General features: G+C 33.0%; 1 protein-coding gene across 3 annotated transcripts; it reads left to right on the forward strand.

The window, feature by feature from the left end:
• The first annotated feature begins 9,222 nt into the window (after window positions 1-9,222).
• LOC142629846 (cyclin-J18) lies at window positions 9,223-18,650 on the forward strand. Of its 3 annotated transcripts, none has more exons than XM_075803888.1 (9): window positions 9,223-9,344; window positions 9,457-9,533; window positions 9,975-10,077; window positions 10,162-10,260; window positions 10,349-10,366; window positions 10,450-10,520; window positions 11,099-11,225; window positions 11,341-11,401; window positions 18,061-18,650. In XM_075803888.1, exons 1-9 carry the CDS (start codon window positions 9,255-9,257, stop codon window positions 18,141-18,143), a joined length of 729 nt encoding a protein of 242 aa, XP_075660003.1. In that variant the 5' UTR covers window positions 9,223-9,254; the 3' UTR covers window positions 18,144-18,650. The 3 variants fall into 3 exon arrangements, with proteins under 3 accessions (XP_075660003.1, XP_075660005.1, XP_075660004.1); XM_075803890.1 differs by lacking the exon at window positions 18,061-18,650 and adding an exon at window positions 14,144-14,356; XM_075803889.1 differs by lacking the exon at window positions 10,349-10,366.
• The last annotated feature ends 666 nt before the right edge of the window (window positions 18,651-19,316 follow it).

Genomic DNA, 19,316 nt, shown 5'->3' on the forward strand with positions numbered 1-19,316 from the left:
AAAACTTACCCCACTAGTATATCTTAAACACCAACCTACAGTTGAACCTACTAAACTATACTAGTATCAACTCCAATACCCAATTGGACTTGTTCTTGTTGAAACTTCTCTTTGCACTAATTCCAATAGGTGACTAACAGCACAACAACTTAATGTTGTTGTATGATGCAGAGTTCATCAATCATCTCTTGTAGATCTGAAAGTAGCTTGGAACATAACCCAAGGCGCAAAAGAAGTCGCAATAGCTCCTGTATTGCATGTATCTGAATATGTCTCTATATCTATGATGATGGCTCTATAAGATAGCTTTTATATGCTCTGAAAACTTGTTGCACAAAACCCTAGGAAAGCCTTGTCATTGTGGGTCGAAAATAGATCTTGAAACTCAAAACTCATGAATCTCAATAGATCGAGAGGTATTAAGCAAAGTACTAAGGTTCCTTAAATCTTGATAAATCGATAGGTGCGAGCGTACCTTCTCGCACTCTCTCACGCAGTTCATGCCCCCATGGGAAGTACACCTTAATCGAATGGACTGGAGGCAAATATTTGGGATCCACCATCTAGGAACCAAATTGGGCCTTTTGGGCGACTTACTTACATAAGTTTGCACATTAGACATTGAGTTCGGAGTTAGCATGCGACTTGAGAAGGTATTAAGTATCCAAAATCACCTGACTTATGGGACGACCTTCATTATAGTTAATAGTCCATGTTTAAAAAAAGAAGTTAGGACAAAATTTAGCTACAAAATTGGTTATATCTTAAGGCTACAACCTTACTCAATATCTTTTTATTGGAGGAGAATTTTGACAAATCCACCATTAGATTACATTTTCTTCTAATATCCTACATGTTTGCAAAATTTCTACAAAATTAAAGATCAATGGTCATGTCATTAATAAAATTGTTTAAATTGCAAGTTTTTGTAATTTAAAATTATGCATAAAATATAAACTTATAGATTTTATAGTAAATAATATCCGATTGGATATGAATATTAAGAGCGTAAAGAACATGCAATCCAACCATTAGATTTTTAGTAATGTTAATGATATTGAGGAAGGTTGTAACCTTAAGCTACAATCAATTTTGTAGCTAAACTTTGTTTAAGAAGTTATTAAAAGAGTCATAATCCTTAACATAAACATACATCATGCATTAAATGAAAAGAGCACACAAAACATGTTAAAGATTGCATCACACATAAATGGAAACATATTAAAACACAATTAAATAGAGTATATTAAAAAGTTTGATCAAATAAAAAAAACATGCAAGGAAATATGCCAAATCAAACTTAACATGGCAAAAAAAGACTAAAGTAAACATGAAAAACAAAATATCAATTAATTAATCTAAAACATAGAATTCAAAATCAAACTAATCACAAAACACATGGGAATCAATGAATTAAACCAAAACAAAGTTTTTCCATATTTTGGGTTCGGGGTGTGTACGCATACTCAACCATGCATATGTATCCTTAGCACAAAGTTTGCAGAATACACATTTTGATCGAATCAAACACATACATGAGTTTAAATCAATGAGAAGTACAAAGGAGACACCAAAAACCAAACAAAACTATATCATGGTTAGGTTAACATCATGAGAAAAATATCAAAATAATCTAATAAAGCAAATGTAAATACTTCTATATGTTAGAACATATTTATTTTGAAATATAGAGGGATGAACAAAAGGAACCATAAAGGAAATACTCCAACAAAGCACAATTAAATCACATGTCTATATTAAACAACATCATATAACATACATTATTGTTAAACCAAACAAAAACAATATAAATAAACTAAAACAATAGATTCATGTGGATCTTATTAAGCAAAGAAGGAAATCATTGAAAGAAAACTACCTTGCTTTAGGCTCATAGATTTAGATTTATTTAATCGATTCCTCAGTTCCTACAACACAAAGGTTAGATTGAGATAACAAGAATAATCAAAAGAACACAAAAGAACTTAGGTATCACTACTTAAGAACAAAATATTTTGAAAAGATTTTGTAAAAACAAACTAGGAACTAGTTTATGCCTTATTAAAGTGATAGAAAGAGGTTTTGAATCATGTAAAAAAAATGTGCTAGCTATTGTGTGTTTAGAAAAGAGAGAATAAGGTTTTGAAAAGATGGAGGCACTTTTTCTAGTTAGGGTTTTGATTGGAGAAATAAGGTGAGTATGTGTGTGTGTGTGTGTGTGTAAACTAGGGTTTTTGAGTCATTCTAGAGGCTAACATTCCTAAGGGTCTGAAGGCCACCTCCCATCAAAAAATGAAGTTTTGGAGCCCTAAAATAGAAGTTTTGAAGGCTTGAAAATTGGACTGCATACACATGGTCAAGGGTGCATTTGGTGCAAATTTCCTTTAATTCTTTACTCCAATTGAACTTAAATTTAATTGGATTGACCTCAAGGGAGTCAATTTTGTACCATAATGACCGGGATGGTCAAAATTTACCATACCAGTGCCTACACTGATATAGAATCCCAGCTGTTTCTTACTGCTCCAAACACTAGATCATTTTAGGGTGTACCGGCCATACCAGGAAAGATTTTGGATTTCGGCCGGAAAATGAAAATTGAACAATAAACGAAAGTACCCAAAAAATAAATTTAACCTAGAAAAATACCAGAAACCCATATCCTTGCAGTCGCCACCACTTTTTATGTGGTGAACCAATGTCACTGATCTTCCTCACCATCTCTTGTTCTTTGTCGTCTTCTTCATTTCTCCCTTGTTTCAACTTTCATGAACTGAAGTGTGAATGAAGAGTGAAGGCTTTGTTCTGACTTGCCTTTGAAAGGTTATAAAAATTAAAAAGAAGTCTAAATTTTTTGTTGGTGTACCCTAACACCCACTTGCTATTAAAAATTTATAAAAATAATACTCTTTGCCTTTTATTAAATGTGATGGTGTAGTGTTTTAATAAAACAAAAATAGTGTGGTGGTGTCCCCTAGTCCTGACACCCACCCACGTGAACTTAAAAATTCAAATTTCCAATAATTTTTTTTTAAAGAAAAAAGTGCTCAATTTTTGTTTACTCCTTGTCTTATCAAACTAGTATTATTATCATCATCAACAACAAAGTATATCAATGTCCTATTAGTGAGTTGATGATGTTAACCTATAAGAATTTTGAGTTAATATGAATTTTGAGTAAATCAATTTCTATATCTATTTATTAGTGTGTGTGTGTGTGTATATATATATCAAATTAGCGGCAATCTCGAAATGGTACAATGGTATTAACTGATAGCGAAATATCTTGTTCCCCAAACCAAACTGAAATAGTCTCTAGTACAGTATTGACTCCCTTAATTGACATTCTTTAACTTTATTATGGCGTTTGTAAAAATAAAGTCTATTAGCCTTTTATTTTGTACAAATCTGCTCACCATTTTCTCCTTTCTTGCTAGATTTAATTTCATTCTCTTAGAGCATTCTCATCAGGTGTGTCAAATGCCAAATATTTGGCATTTGACACACCAAACACCAAAAAACCCCTCATGAGGTGTTCCAAATCTCATAATTTTTACCACATATGAACAGTACCATTCCAAAGATGGAACAGTACGGATTGAGATGCAAAAAAAAAAAAGCTTTTTATTCATTTCTCTCTCATCCTTTTTGACTTTCTCTCTTCTCTCTCTTTCTTTTTCTTTTTCTTCTTTCTTTCTCCGCCACTCCATCTCTGTCACTTTCTTTTTCTCTTCTTTCTCTAGAAGCTTCACCTCTCTTTTTTTCTTTTTTCTTTTTTCCTTTTTTCTTTTCTCTATCACTTTCTCTGCGCCTCTCTATCTCTCTCTCTTTTTTTCTAGTCATTCTTTCTCTTTCTTCTTTTTCCTCTGCCTCAACCATTGCCGTGGAGTTTGGCCTCACCAATGAGGTTGACTGGTGGAGATTGCATGTAAGTTTGGGCGTTTTTTGTTTTTGTTTTTTTTTTCTTTCCAGTTGTGGGTTTCATTTGATTGTGGGGTGGTGGTGGAGTTATTTTTTGGGTTATTGCGGATTTTTTTTTTTAAGGTGGTGTTGGTGGATGTGGGTTTGTGCCGGTGGTGGTTGTCGGTGTTGTTGCATCAGTGATTGTTGGTGGCCATTGTTGCGGCAGTAGTGGTTTTGCGTTGTTGTTGTTGACAATGATGGGAGGAGTTAATATATTATTTTAATGTATTGTAAATATTATTTTAATGTATAGAATTGAAGAATAAAAATTTTGAAGAATGAGATATTGTAAAATGATGTGGTAAACTAATAAAGTAGGCTTTTGGTGTGTTAAAATGACATTTTTTAGGAAAGACCTGATGAGAATGCTCTTACAAATCACATATTTACACATTAAACTTCATTTAAGCACAAAATTAATTATTCAACATTATTCCAAAACCAAATACAAGATGATGAATTAATACAAAATAAGTATGATAATGCTTTTTATAATGATATAAATATGCAAAATTAAGTTATTATCAGTTAATTAATTGGGGTCAATATCTTAGCCCAACAATACCGATGTATGCCAATAGTTCAAGGCTAGAGCAAAGAATAGGAGTTGCCACTTGGTTAGGTGTAAACCACCTAGGACTCTTACACAAAGGTTGAACAAACCATATGTGTGTCTGGAGTTAGGATACGAGTTTAGGAAAGTGGTAGACACTCAAGTTTACCTGATTGAATGTGTCAATCTCTGCTTATGTATTTCATAGACATGGCCAAACCTTTAGCACTGGGCTTCTTATACTATCTTCATTAAAGAATAGAGCTTAAGTCATACGAGATACAAAATAGGGTATGTTTACACTACCACCGTGCACTTTTAGTGCGGTGGTCACTCCATATTATGTGTTTGTACGATGTGAGGGGCAAAACCTGGAGTTCAAGTATTTATGGGGGAATTTCACATAGATATACACTTAGATTATGTTATAATAGAATTTCTATCTTGTATTAAAAAAAAAAAAAAAAAGAAGAAGAAGAAGGTGTGTCTACACTTGGTCTAAGAAATAATAAGTATTCTCCTATAAGAAATGAGTTTAAGCCAATATCAAAAAGAACTCAGTCACTTTTATTACAATGCAAAATACATGATTAATCATTTGGACTTCTTTCTTCTCTCTTTCTTTATCCTTACAAACTATAGATGTCATTCACTATGGTTTAGCTACAATTACCAAAAACTCAGATACCCTCAATTCTATGCACATACCTGCTTGATATTTTTGTCTAGAGCTCATACTTTCACATCTCTCTCTCTCTCAAGGAATTTAAAAACCAAACTGATCAAAGAATCAAAAAAATGAAGTGGTTCTTGGTTCTCTAATCGAATTGAAGTCAGACTAGTGATCAAATAAATGATGTCATAAATAATTAATCAGTAATTTAAAAATTATAAAAAAATATATAACAAGTTTATAACTAATAATATTTATTAAAAAAAGATATAAAAAAAATTATTTGGCATATGACAGGTTTATAACTAAGCTTTATTTATTATTTATTTAGTTTATATATTAATTATTTAGTATATATATTTGTTACTTATATAATATATCACTGTTTAGTTATATATAATTAATTTAGATATTTATAATGCCACTATTAAATTTAGAGTAGTGCTATGACTTATGAATAATACAAATTTTATTGCATTGAACTTAAAAATTGATGTGTAACTAATTACAAAGAGGTCATTTAAATATTTATTTAAGAGGTGGTTGAAATTCATCAGCCACATTCATTGTCATATCAATTTGTAAATTTTATAATACCTACCACATTCTCCATGAATTTATGCTCATGTTTGTGTTTTTTATTTTGTCATCGATAGAATTTATGCTAATGTTTTTGTTTTGTTGCATGGCCAACAACATGTCACACTAGGACTCACTACAGATTGTATAGAAAAAATAAATAAATAATTTGATAATCAATCTATTTATCCAATCTATAATCTATAATGTATTATAAAAGTTGTATCTCTATAACGGATGGATGCATAAAATGGTAACACATGTCTCTTCCACAATACATAAAACAATGACACATTAAATGCCATATGGTAAACAACTATTAATACATATCAAGCTTCTCAAACGCCACATAGTAAACAACTATTGGCACATGTGAATCTTCTTGCTATGTGTCACTAATAAATAATAATAAAAAACTTAAATTCGCACTATAAATTCAACAATTCTAATAAGAGAAATTATATGTTCACAATATTTTCACAAAATTTTTACAACAAATCCTAAGTAGCAGGTTGTTACTGGTTGTTATTATTGAGGCAAAAAAGTAACCTTAGTGTTAGGTTCAAATTTGAACCAATAACAACTAATCACCATGATTTGTTGTGAAAATATTGTAAAAATGTTATGGACGTAGCATCTCTTAATAATAATTATCTACTATAAACTCCTTTTTTTTACTTTTTTTTTATTATACAAGATAGAATTTCTACTATAGCCTAATCTAAGTGTATATGTGTGTGAAGCTCCCTCCTGGAGACTTGAACCCCGGCCCTTGGCCCCCACACCCTACAAGCACTTATACTTGTGGAGCGACCAACGCACCAAGGGTGTGTTGTGGTTACTATAAACTCCTTTGATTACTCCATAAATTTTTCCTTCTTATTCCCAACAATTTTTTCTGTAAGTAACTTAAAAGACATGTTCTGAAAAAGGAATAGATCTAAATAATGCTCATTTTGATTTTAAAAACAAGTTTAGGCAAAGAATCTGAAATCAAGCATGCAAACAACCGTTACTCTCCCTTTCTCAGTTGAAGGGTTTCATATACCCACCATTGCTTCCACCATCTTCTCAAACAAATGTGAGTTGTCACGTTCAAGCTCAGCACAAACCCCATACTTTGTCTACCCTCTATCTTTCCATCAAATTCTTTATTTACTGTTGCAATGGTCGCCCAAAATTGATTGGAATGACTTCAGAGCCATACGTGAGCTCCCCTAGCTAGCTCCACCTTATCCATAGCCTTGGTTGTTATTTTTATTATTACTATTATTATTATTATTATTATTATTTTCTTTTAACGTTGCTGGTTGCTGCTTTCTACTTTATATGCTTTTGGTGGTTAAATTTTGTAGGTAATTTGTCTCAAAATTAACTCTTTTTAAGGGACAGAGAGTACAAAGAAGAAGCCTGCACTTGACCATCAATTACAATATGCATGATTTTCTTTGTATAGCATATTTCAATGAATGATGTAGGCTGCTTAATTAATGTACTTTGGAATTGTTCCCCAATTTTCTTGGGTAAACAATATTGAACTTCTATTTTCTTCTTTTGCAGCTTCACCTTTGATGCCAAATTGAGGATTTACCCTCAAAATCAAAGGAATGTAAGGTGTTCTTGGGAATGCATGGCGTGGCTGAAAAGCACTAAGCAAAAGAAGAGGATTACAAGGAACATCCTAAAAAACCTACAAGACTGCTTAAAGGGGATGTTCTGTGTAGTTGAGAGGGAATTTTTGCAGCAAGATAGTGGATGGATCTACTGCAATTTGTACATTGATATATGGACTTGGTTGGATAATTATCTACTGCATTTTTCTTTGCAGATGTGCCCTCTATACATGTGAATCCTCTTGGAGCTACCTGCTTAGGGTTTATTTGAATACAACTTATTTTGCTAAAACGGAAAACTTATTGTTGAAAGTACTGTAAATAAAGGTAAAAGTTAGTTGAAATAGTACAATGAGACTCATGAATAGTACCAAAAAGTGCAGTGGAGCTCATAAATAGTAGTAAAAATAAGCTGAATAATGAAATAATTTTCATTTTTAAGTGGTATTCAAACAGAGGCGCCTGTTTGATACAATTGAAAACTGAAAATTAAAAACACTATAACAAAATAATTTTTAAATGTATGAATAGTACCATGGGATCAATTTTTAATAAAAAAGTTGTTGAAAAGTGATATTTGTGGGTCCCGTGAACAGTGCACATGTGCACTGTTCACGGGAAAAGTCAATATTCACGGCTAAAAAAAAGCTTGCACTGTTCACAGGAAAAGTCAACATTTACGGCTTAAAAAAAAAAAAAAAAAAAAGAGAGAGAGAAAAACGCGACGCAGGAAACTCGAAAACACTAAATCCAAACTGCACGCCCCTCTTTCTACAATTGGGCATTTATTTATTTAGAGATTGGTAGGTACCACCCTCATGGCTCATGCTCCTCAGATATGGACTAATAGGAATTATAGTATGAATAATGATAAGAAATGAGCTCGCGCAAAATCTAACCAGTCTTTTTTATTCTTTTATTTCACTTTGTGTCTTTTTGCGCATCCCATTGCAAAATCTAACCAGTCATTTTTATTCTTTTATTTCACTTTGTGTCTTTTTGCGCATCCCATTAAAATTGTATAACAAATAATCTAAGGTATGTCTTTGGAAAAGTTGGTAGGTCAAATAGAAAAAAATATTATGTTTTATGTTAAAATAAACAAAAAATTTTGAATAACCTGACTTGAATGCTATTTTTTTTTTTTTTTTGAGATAACAAATAGATGATGTGAAAGTTCTGAGATATTTGTGATAGGAAGTGTTATAAAATATCATTGAACTACTTAGCCCTTAAATTGGGCGAAAAGCCAAATAGCACATTTTTGCAAACTATGTTGTAATCTATCACTGTTTTAAAAATATGTAAGAACTTACCACTTTTTGATTACTCGAGTTTAGCGAAATAAAGTTTTACATAGTACTCTTGTTTTACAAGGTAGTAGATTCCTATATATTTTTAAAACAGAGATAGATTACTAATTTTTTTGCTAAATAGTGGTAGTGTGTCATTTCTCCCCGACCCCCAAATTGTACTCACATAATGAGTAACATTACTTCCAATCAATTTTAATGTAAGAAGTAATTATCCACAAAAAAAATTGTCATTCCCCCTCCTCCTCCCCCCTGGGGCAAAATTGTACTCACATAATGAGTAACATTTCTTCCAATCAATTTTAATGTAAGAAGTAATTATCCACACCAAAAAAAAAAAAAAAAGTTAATATAAGGAGTAAGAACAACCTTCAAAATTTTTTTTTTCATATAAAAAATATGGTTAAAATTTCATTTTACTAAATAAGAATTTTTTATAATTATTCCTCTCTCTCAAAAAAAAAAAAAAAAAAGCTATAAATAAGTTTAACACTATAAGTTTCAAATTCATTCTTGAAAAGTGCGAAATATTGGGTTCCCGCTTCCACATTTTGAGAAAGATGAAGAAGTGGATGTGGAGTGAGCAGCAGCGGTCCTCAAGCTCTCCTCTGCGTCTTCCACTGCTCCAATTCCTCATCCAATCCGCTCAGGTCATCTCTTTTTCTTCTTCTTCTTCTTCTTCTTCTTCTTCATATTCAATATCTAATCACTTCTCTCCAAATTTATATTCAACTTTGTTGTGAATGCAATGCAAACAAAAAGGAACTGAAAGTCGCACCGATTGTGAAATACGCCGCATTGTCTCTCTTCTTTGATCGGTTCTACCCCTCCTTGTCCAGGTCCAGCTCCAGCTTTTTCACTTACACACATATTTCATGAATTTGATTCAATTTTTTCTCAAATTACACTCACTATGAATCTGCAATTTTCATGAACTGAAACTTCAATTGTATCACAACACTATTTATTCACTGTTTTATTGCCCTTATTATTTGTTTTGAGCTGTCGATTACTCCATTACATTAGGATTGCATACATAGTTGAGGGCTTTGTTCCATTTTTTTTTTTTTAATCTTATTTTTTCAATTATTTCTAGGTGCGTTAAGGATGACAATAAACCTCAGACTTGGTTTGAACAATTTTATTTTTAGGAAGAATCGAATTTTCAAGCATTTCTTTTGCATTCTCTCTATGTTACTGTTTGTTTTTGTTTTTGTTTTCCAATTTCTTTGTTCCTTTCCTATATGATGTAATGCTAAAATTGCAATGTTCTTGTAAAGGTTCACACAACAAGGGGATGACACTGCAAACTGGCTTTTGCAACCAATAAGAGAGAGCAACTTGCAGTTGTTTTCGCTTATTTCTATATGGGTTTCGAGCAAAGTGGGTTTTCATGTTTTAATTTGCTGCAGTCTCTCTTTTATTCTTTTGGGTTAATTTTTTTTTACAATGTTGATGTTTTTGTAGATACATGATTCCCGTCCATTGTCGGTGAAAAGTTTGAAGTCTTTGGGAGACAAGACTATCACGGAACAACATTTTACAACGCGTGATTTTGTAGAAGCAGTAAGCTACTTGTGTGCTACTATGGTTTTAGAAACTTCTTGCTTTTTATATTGTCGTGTTCACTGTGGTTGATGAGGATATTCTGTAGGAGGTGGTCTTATTGCAGGTTAATTTCATTGAATCGTTGAGATTTCTTGAACCATTATGGTTCGATCTACATGATATTAAGATATAGATGACATTTTGAAGGTGTTGGATTTTGAGATTGGTACGGCAAACAATGCTTTTGTATTCCTCGAAGAGCTTTATTTTCAGTTCAAGTAAGCCCCTTTGTTTCAGACTCGTAATTTCTATAGTTACATAGTTGTGAGGATACTTCCCCAATTAATCGGATTTATCCGCTTTGGGGAGCCAGTCCCTCACGGTTTATCGGCTCGTCCCCGAGTGCAGGCAGGATTTTCACCAGGAGCAAGGGCTAGACCTTGGACTCGCAGGCTTGACACCAAGTCCCACATCGGTTAGAGTTCCCTCCCATACATGGTTTATAAGCTTCTGGAGCGACCATGTGTGTACCATTACTAACACTCTTTAATGTGAGGATACTTCCTCAATTAATTGGATTTATCCGCTTTGGGGAGCCAGTCCCTCACGGTTTATCGGCTCATCCCCGAGTGCAGGCAGGATTTTCACCAGGAGCAAGGGCTAGACCTTGGACTCGCAGGCTTGACATCAAGTCCCACATCGGTTAGAGTTCCCTCCGAGGGACTGGCTCCCCAAAGCGGATAAATCCGATTAATTGGGGAAGTATCCTCACAATAGTCATAGACATATATAGTTTGTTTATCTTAATTATAACTGGGTTCATCTAGGTACTTCTTTTATGTGTTTTTGAATTCAGGGAAGTGGCGAAATTGGGCGAGGTTTTGAACTTTGAAGCATGCATTGATATTATGGATCTTCTTTATGAAAGGGATGAGACATCGGTTCTTTATAGTTCTCCTCGTTCTCTTGCTGCATCAGTTTTGGCATGTTCTTTTTTTTCCTTTTTAACTATTTATATTCCAATTCAAGTAATTATAATTTGGTGCCCATGTATTCATTTTCTTTCTTTTGGGGATAAGATTTTTCTATCTATTGCAGGTTGCTTCATATGTCATTACAGTCCCTAAACAGAGGCAGGAGTTTCCTGTTCTTCCCTGGGGTAAGATACTGCTTGTAAATATCATAAACTCATTTTTTTCATCTCAAACTTGGACCTAATTGGACAGTTCAACCGTAAATTACCTATCAGTCTAGGTTTCAAAATTTTCAGTTTCATTTTTTTCATCCCACTATATTCATATTTGTTTGTCAAGTAACCTTTTGTTTCTATTATTTTCTTTATATAATATATCCATATGGTAAAAAAAATTACATTCTTAATAATTTTCATCACACACAGTCTATTTGGATTAGAACGTTAGACTCTTGCAGCGTGTGAAATAGTCTGCTCTATCAGCTGAGGATGGTCTTGGTTTGAGAACATCTGTCTTACCTCCTGTTTACAGCCTAGAGGGGTTGTGGTAGCTTGAGGGCCAGCCTAAAATTTGGTAAATTTATTATGAATGGATCTATGTAAATACACTTTGGGGCATCCCTTATTGATGACATGCTGCATCAGGCCCCAAATGCAATGAAAAGAATACAAGGGTTAGTTAGGGCATTCCCTATATGGGAGATCGGGTGTAGTGAAATTTGGACACAAGTTCCTGCATTTGATGGACATATGAGGGTAAAGACGTTAGTCCAAGAGAATAGAATTCATATAGGAACTTGGAATATAGGGTCTTTAACATGGAAACTAATGTAAATAATAGATACAATGATCAAAAAGTGAATAATTATAGGACTTAGGAGACAAAGTGGGTAGGTGAAAAATCTAGAAAATTGAATATACAAGATATAAATTATGGTATACAGGAAAAGGTAAAAATAGAAATAGAGTTAGGTATAATCATAAATAATCTGGAGAAATCATTAATTTTCGGAGGATCACAACTTATTGCTGACTTTGGAATTCATAGAACTCTGATTATTGAAGATTTGGAACTTCAACCTATGATTGTTCAACTTGCTGATTTCATAGTTCACAGAGTTTTGTTAATTGATGCTAATCCAACCTGTTGATTAATTAAGTTTAGGAATTGAGATCTGGAATTCCACAAGCATATTGAACAAAATAGATATAGCATATGGTTTTGGACTCAATTCGAAAGCTTTTAGGTAATGCTTCCCTCTTGCTAAATTGATGCCATAAAATATGAGTAGAAGAGACTTTGAGGGTTCTGCATGGGATTGACTCATACAATATTTATTGCCATATAGGATCAAGGCCACTGTAATCTTTTAGGCCTATTACCAATCACTAGGTAAAGTGTGCAATATTTGTCGAGTCAAGAAATTTCTATCTCCAAGTGATGTGCTAACAAGGTGCTTAGCTGACAGGACCACAATTCTGTGTATTGGCTAGTTTCTGTTGTTTTTTAAGGTAATTTTGTCTTGAATTATTTAATTATTTCTTCTGCTTGTTCATTGAAAACCACATTTCATTTGCTTTGCTCGTAGTGGATTATATACTGCTTTCTTCCACTATTAGGAACATTGTATGGGGGGATAAGGATTTGCTTTAAGAGTAAACCATAGCCTGTTAGAAAGGGATTTCAATGATTTGTTTGGACTTTAATCTTACTTGTTGGTTCTAAATATCTTGTAGCTTATAAATACTTATAAAGAAACAGATTGTAGGTTTTAAACATTATTTGACTTTGAAAAACTTAAGAAAAAGAGGCAAACGGCTCATGCAAGTATTTGTATTAGTATTGTAAGCATAGTGTCTTTCATTAATGAGAATGTTCTGCACTCAAAATAACAAAAACACACACATAGAGAGGGTGTGATACATGAAGCTTTTTACAGTACTATCTATTTAAGGCTGTTATCTCAATTCTTACTCTATTTAAAACATTAATTTATAAATAGATAGATTGATGCCACTGCATCATCAAGCATAACTAAACCTCTGACAATAAGGTTTGTTAAACTATTAAAATTGATGCCACTGCATCTTCAAGCATAACTTAAACTATTAAAATCATGAAATGTATTTGATGAAATATCATATTGTATATGCATCAAGACTGCTAGTATGATTATGACACTATATGAGCACTCCTTACTCCTTTTATTTCTATTTCTGTTTTTTATTTTGCCAAGTGTAAACCCTTTTTAGTCATCATCTCCTAGGCAGACCTTGCATGTGTGTGCACAAGCTGTTACCTGAAAACTCCAATATGGTTGTATCCTCACCTTATAGGTGACCAAACCACATCAACAATCCGTTTGTGTTCAAATAACATTTACCCTGTAATTTTGAGTTTGTGGATTATGTCTAAAAACACTCATGGTGGCATGGGCATGGTAGTGAGGGGCAATTGTGAAGGCGTTGACAGTTGTGATTTTGATGGTGTGGCAGTTATGTTATTTCGATGCTAAACTTCACGGTGCTTCAATTGCCATGTTACCTTTAGATAGCAACTCATCCGCTTAGTTCATACTTTCAACTTGGTAATCACCTCACTTTTATAGTGACTGCCACGCTTTAATAGTGGCATTGTAATCCTTTGGGATGTCAATAAGTTTAAAAAGTTTAATGACACAAATTTCATAATTTTTTTGACATATATATTGAAGTGGGCATGTCATGGTTGGTGCATAATAAAGTTTTGGATACATAATAAAAATAATAATTAAAAAAAAAAAAGAATTAGCATTACTCTTGGTATAAATGGCATATTTAAGTCCAGACTTCTTTTACTTTTAGTTGTTATAGGTTGTGCTTGAATTCTTTCCATTCCCTGACCATTACCGTGGGACCTGGGCTTGACATTTTGTTGATCCTACACAGGGAGCCCTCAAATTCATTAGGCCCATTTAACTGTTATTATTGGGCCAAATAAACACCTAGTGAAGGAGCCCAATTTTGTTAGCTTATGAGATACGAGTAATGATGGTTGATGTGGGGGTACTCATTGTATTCGATTGTTGATGGGGTCCCAATCCAAACTCCAAGTCCAAATTCCAACCCTTTAAGTGTAAGGGTTTTCAAACTTTGAAGGTGGTGACTAGTGAGTGATCAGTGATGGACAACTTTTCTTAATGCACTGCTGGTTCATTCATTAACCGGTGATCTTTGTCATTCCATAGTCATCAACGTTAGTAGTCATCAACGTTGACTCATAACCACATGCCGTATTTGATAAGCAATCTTGTGGTCCACCAAAATGTAAAGCCATCGTTGTGGTCCGTTGTACATTACTTACATGAACTACATAGAATCACTCCTGACAACATATATATGATCCTGGATTTCTCCTTTGGAATGCATAGTATATTTCTCTCTCATATATCTCTGTTTGGGATTTATGTCGGTGGACTTTGAGCTGTATCCACAAATTCCCAAAAAATAATTGTAGCAATTGTGATGGATGAAAAAAAAGTATTGGATTCATATAAAAATGAAAGACAATCAGTTATAATTTGTCACATAAAATAATTGTGAAATAGTGTGTGACAAAGATTGTGCTACAAGAATTACATGAAATTCCCTAGTGGGTCCACCCATATTCTGTACTTGGATGTGAGCCGTGATTTTAGTCGTAAAGTACAAAAAGGCAATGGAAAGCCTGTTAGTTTATAGAGAATGCTAGAGTAAATTTAGATCACAGCCTCGAAGTATTTTGTTTGGTATAGTCCATATTCTTTTGAAGTACAAATTTGTCTATGAGGATAGTAGCTGTAATCTGTCCTCTTGTGCTAATTCTACCAGATTGGTGAGTAAATGTCTAAATGATACCCCCCTCCGACTAGGGAGAGAAGAGGAGAGCTTTTTGCTGAAGTGATAAAAGGAAAAAGGGGAAATTTGTTACACATTTGTCTGGATTCATAGCCAAATAAACTGAACCTGTGACTTTTAAGTCACGAGTTTAGTTCATTTTGGGCAGTGTGTAATAAATACTGCCCAAAATTGCATCCTCTTTGTTTTTTTGTAAATGTTTTCAATTGAAAATATTTTTAGTCAAAACGTTTTTAGGTTTTTGGTATGTCCTAAAATTTTCCAACCAGAACTACCAAATCAATCCAAAACTGATGCCTCCCAACCACTGTTGGGGCCTCCGGCCGCTATCAAGCCTCCTTGCCATTATTTGCTTTGCCAACCATTGTGAAATGCCAGTCATCATCTGATCCAAAGAACAATAAGAGGTTTTGACGATTTGCTACACATTTGTTTCAATTTGCTTGCCATTGCACCGATTTCCCAACTCTATGCTAGTTGGAGAAGGAAAGAAGGGAGGGGTGGGGGTCTTGGAAAGAGAACAGAGAAGGAAGGAGGGGGGGTGGGGGGTGTGACTGTGTGATTTGTAAAATGTTTAATTGAATATCTTTAAAATAAAACATTTTACAAATTTTTATAAAAAAATTTCCATGCAATAGAAAATATTTTCAAATTTGACCAAATTTACAATGAAACACATCTGAATATATTTTCCAAAAAATATTTACAGCAAAATAAACAAAGCTTGAATGCATTAGTAAAAGAGTCACATTGGAGAAGTGAATCAAAAATTATTATTTCCAATATTATTTTTTAAAGAAATTATCAATTAGGACAGCACAAAACATAGGTTTTTAGGTTATATTGATTAATATAATAAAAATAGTGTTATTTTTTAAAAAATAATTAAATTCAAAAGTTAGGCTTTTTTAGATATATATTGTTGTAAGTTTTTTTAAAAAAATATTCTCTTATCTCTATGTGTTTATTAAAAATACTTAATATTTTTAAAAAATCAACCTAAAAAACTTAAATGACAATACTTAAAGAAGATTACGTAAATTTATCCTTTCAATTAAGTTTTCGCTTTGGTGAATCAATTTCAGTTGAGTACAAAATTTTCTCTGGCCAGTGGGGAAGTCATCAAACACAATATCTAATGTCAAGATTTTCATCGATCAGTAATACTCACTGGGTATACATCTGGATTAAAGCAGTCAGCAAAGATATTTGACCCAGCGACCACCATATTCTTCCTTTAAATGACAATCCGATTTGATAGGTGGGCAAGGACTTTGGCATTTTCTGTTCACATACAGTCATGCCTCTTCACCCCTAGGTCTAGGTGTACAAGGGTTGTTGAGATTCTTGAGAACCAGCCTGTGCTAGAGAGAGCAGCCTTCCCAAACATACAAATGAAAAAGAACACGTGTGAATGCGACGAGTAAAGGCATAATAAATATATGAAAACCAGTCTGTACTAGAGAATAGCCTTCCCATAATAACTCTCCCTGCATGCGCATATCTTAGGAGTAGGCTTGCTGTTGGGTTTGTTTTTGTTTTCTTGCTGTAGATTGGCTCTCTCTCTCTCTCTCTCTCTAAAGGATGAATCTTTTTGTGAGTAAAGTGGGTGGGAGTAGTAGGGGTGTTGGTGTTCTTACAACCTGTCTTTACTCAATGTTGCATGTATTGGAATTTATCTAAAGACACAACTTATGATGACGATGAAGATCATTAAAAATCTTGGGGAGAAGGTTCGCACAGTCAAAAAAATTTTACACCTACTCGCGCGAGATTGTTAGTGATAAATAAAAATATAATATTGAACATATGTGAAAATCAGATAAAGTTTGTTAACTCACCTATTATAAAAAGCTTACACTAAAAACAACGATTAAGAATTCAATTAGAAAAAATTTGATAACACTTTTATTAAAAATAAAAAATATTGTCAAAATATTAATAATTTTTTCTCATAAATTTTTTTTAATTAAATAAATTATTAATAATTACTTTAAATGCACCTGTTAGCATTTTTCTTATAAAAATATTGTCAAATTTTGTATAAAAAGTATTGTTAGGGTCCATTTGAACGGCATTTTTTACCGTTTTTAGTTATAGCCAGCTAGCTTGCTTGCTTTCAAGGAAACTGATGCTTTACTGGCACTGCCACCTACTCTACCAGTACTTGGGTCCTTCTTGCACCAGTACTTTTTAATAATATGACCATTTTCTCTTTCCACTACTACGGTACTACCTACCAAGTATAATCAGTTCTTGCCCTGCCTACATATACTGTCTTGAATTATTGTTTCGTTTACTTTTGTCATCTTTTCTATATCATACCAGTCCTCCCTTAAATTGGGATATTTTTTTCTGCTCTCAATTGGACCATAAGTTTTGGTCTACCATAAACAAATATAAACTTCAATATTGTGGTCAATCATGAGTTAAAATCATGGCGGTAATCTGATTTTAGTTAGCCAAAAACTAATTCTTTGTAATTAGGAAAACATTTAGAGTTAGGAGATTTCAAGCTAACCCAAGTATTTTCTAATACAAGCTTAATACTCATCTAAGTTTTCTTAAGCTCAAACATAATCTATTGGAATTTGTGTTGATAATTCTAGTTAGGTGTGAACTTGCTGCGAGAAGGCATTGATCCTCCTTGTAAGGTTTCAGTTATCAAAAACCCAAAATTTTGTGGAAAATTGTTTTCACAACTTGCACCATGTTAAGTGGGTAAAATTGTTAATCTTCTTTAATGATATAGTAATAGCTAAAAAATTGTTTCATTAATTATATTATGGAATTTTCATTCTATCAAGAAGAAATTTCTCATGCGCTGGGCATATGAGATCACTCTCTCATTGACAGGTGAATTAGCGAATGAGATACTATCTCCTATTAAGTATGGTGAAAGTGAAACTAAGCAGTTCAATTTGTCAAATAAAATTGAGCACTAATTGAGGAAAATTTTGTTGTTGCAGTGAAGTTCGTAACCTCATGCAAAGAAGAGGATATCAAAGAGATCGTCACAGACATTCTGAAGCATGTGTTTGAGCCATCTTGATTGCTACAAGGTATTTGATTTTTAAACAGGAAGCACTAATGACTAATGGATGCAAAGTAGGCAAATGTTATTTTCACCCTCAAAAGTATTGCTTTAGCACTCACTCGTGTCATCCCACCAGGGGTTGCTGGTGCTGAAGCAAACATTTTTGGGTATTGTAGCATCCCAAGGAAAGCTCCTTTTTTACCCTTTTTTGCTAATTACCTCATTAAAAGCTACTTAAATTTACGTTATAGTAAGGTCTTTTATCTGTAAAAAGTGATTGTAATAAAGATGAGCCCAGAAAATTGTGAAAAGGGTGGGTGGGGTTTCATCAACCCAAATCCAGAAAGTACTTTTGGACAGTTCATGAAGTGTGGGCTCTACCACACGGCCTATTGAGTTCATGGACAAAAACTCTTAATTCTTCATGTCCCTTCAGATGTAAGTCTCAAGAGAGGGGGAGAGAGTGCCAACACTTTGTACTCATAGCAAGTTCATATGCACCACATGTGAATTCTAGTCTTATTTCCAGTTTGTTTGTTTGTTTGTTTTTTTTTTTTTTTTTGTTGAGAAATTACATTTAAAAAAAAAAAAATAAACTAGAGATTATAATATCATATATTTTTTTGCTGAATAAGATTGTACTCTCACATTGGGTTCTTAAATTATTATTTTGTCAATTATGGTTTTAAATTTATGAAATTGTTTCAAATTGAAACCTCTGTTCATCTCCAATTTTTATTTATGTAATGCTAAACAATAATGGAGCAAAGAAATGTAAGAAACCAATGATGAAATTTTGCATTTCACCAAGGGTATGCATATTCATAATCCAATTTATTGGCTCAAATATTCTCAAAAAAAAAAAAAAAATAATGGCTGAAACATAAAATTTTATCTACAGTTTCCATTTTCTTTTTTTTTTCTTTTCTTTTTTTTGTTATTTCCCAGAATAACGGAAATAAATAATAATGATGGACATAGATTTTAAATTGAAACGGTTTCAGAAGTTTGAGAATTTAATTGATAAAATTAAAAATCTTGGACCTTAATCTCAAATAGGGTATAAATTCTGTACTTTTTTTATGGATAAAAACTATGTATATCTTTGGGTCTAAAAAAAGAAAACTATGTATATCTTCGCTTCTCTCAATGGAATTTTTTTTTTAATATCCTTTCAATGAAAAGTTG

This window comes from Castanea sativa, chromosome 3 (assembly GCF_040712315.1).
Source record: "Castanea sativa cultivar Marrone di Chiusa Pesio chromosome 3, ASM4071231v1".
Taxonomy (NCBI): domain Eukaryota; kingdom Viridiplantae; phylum Streptophyta; class Magnoliopsida; order Fagales; family Fagaceae; genus Castanea; species Castanea sativa.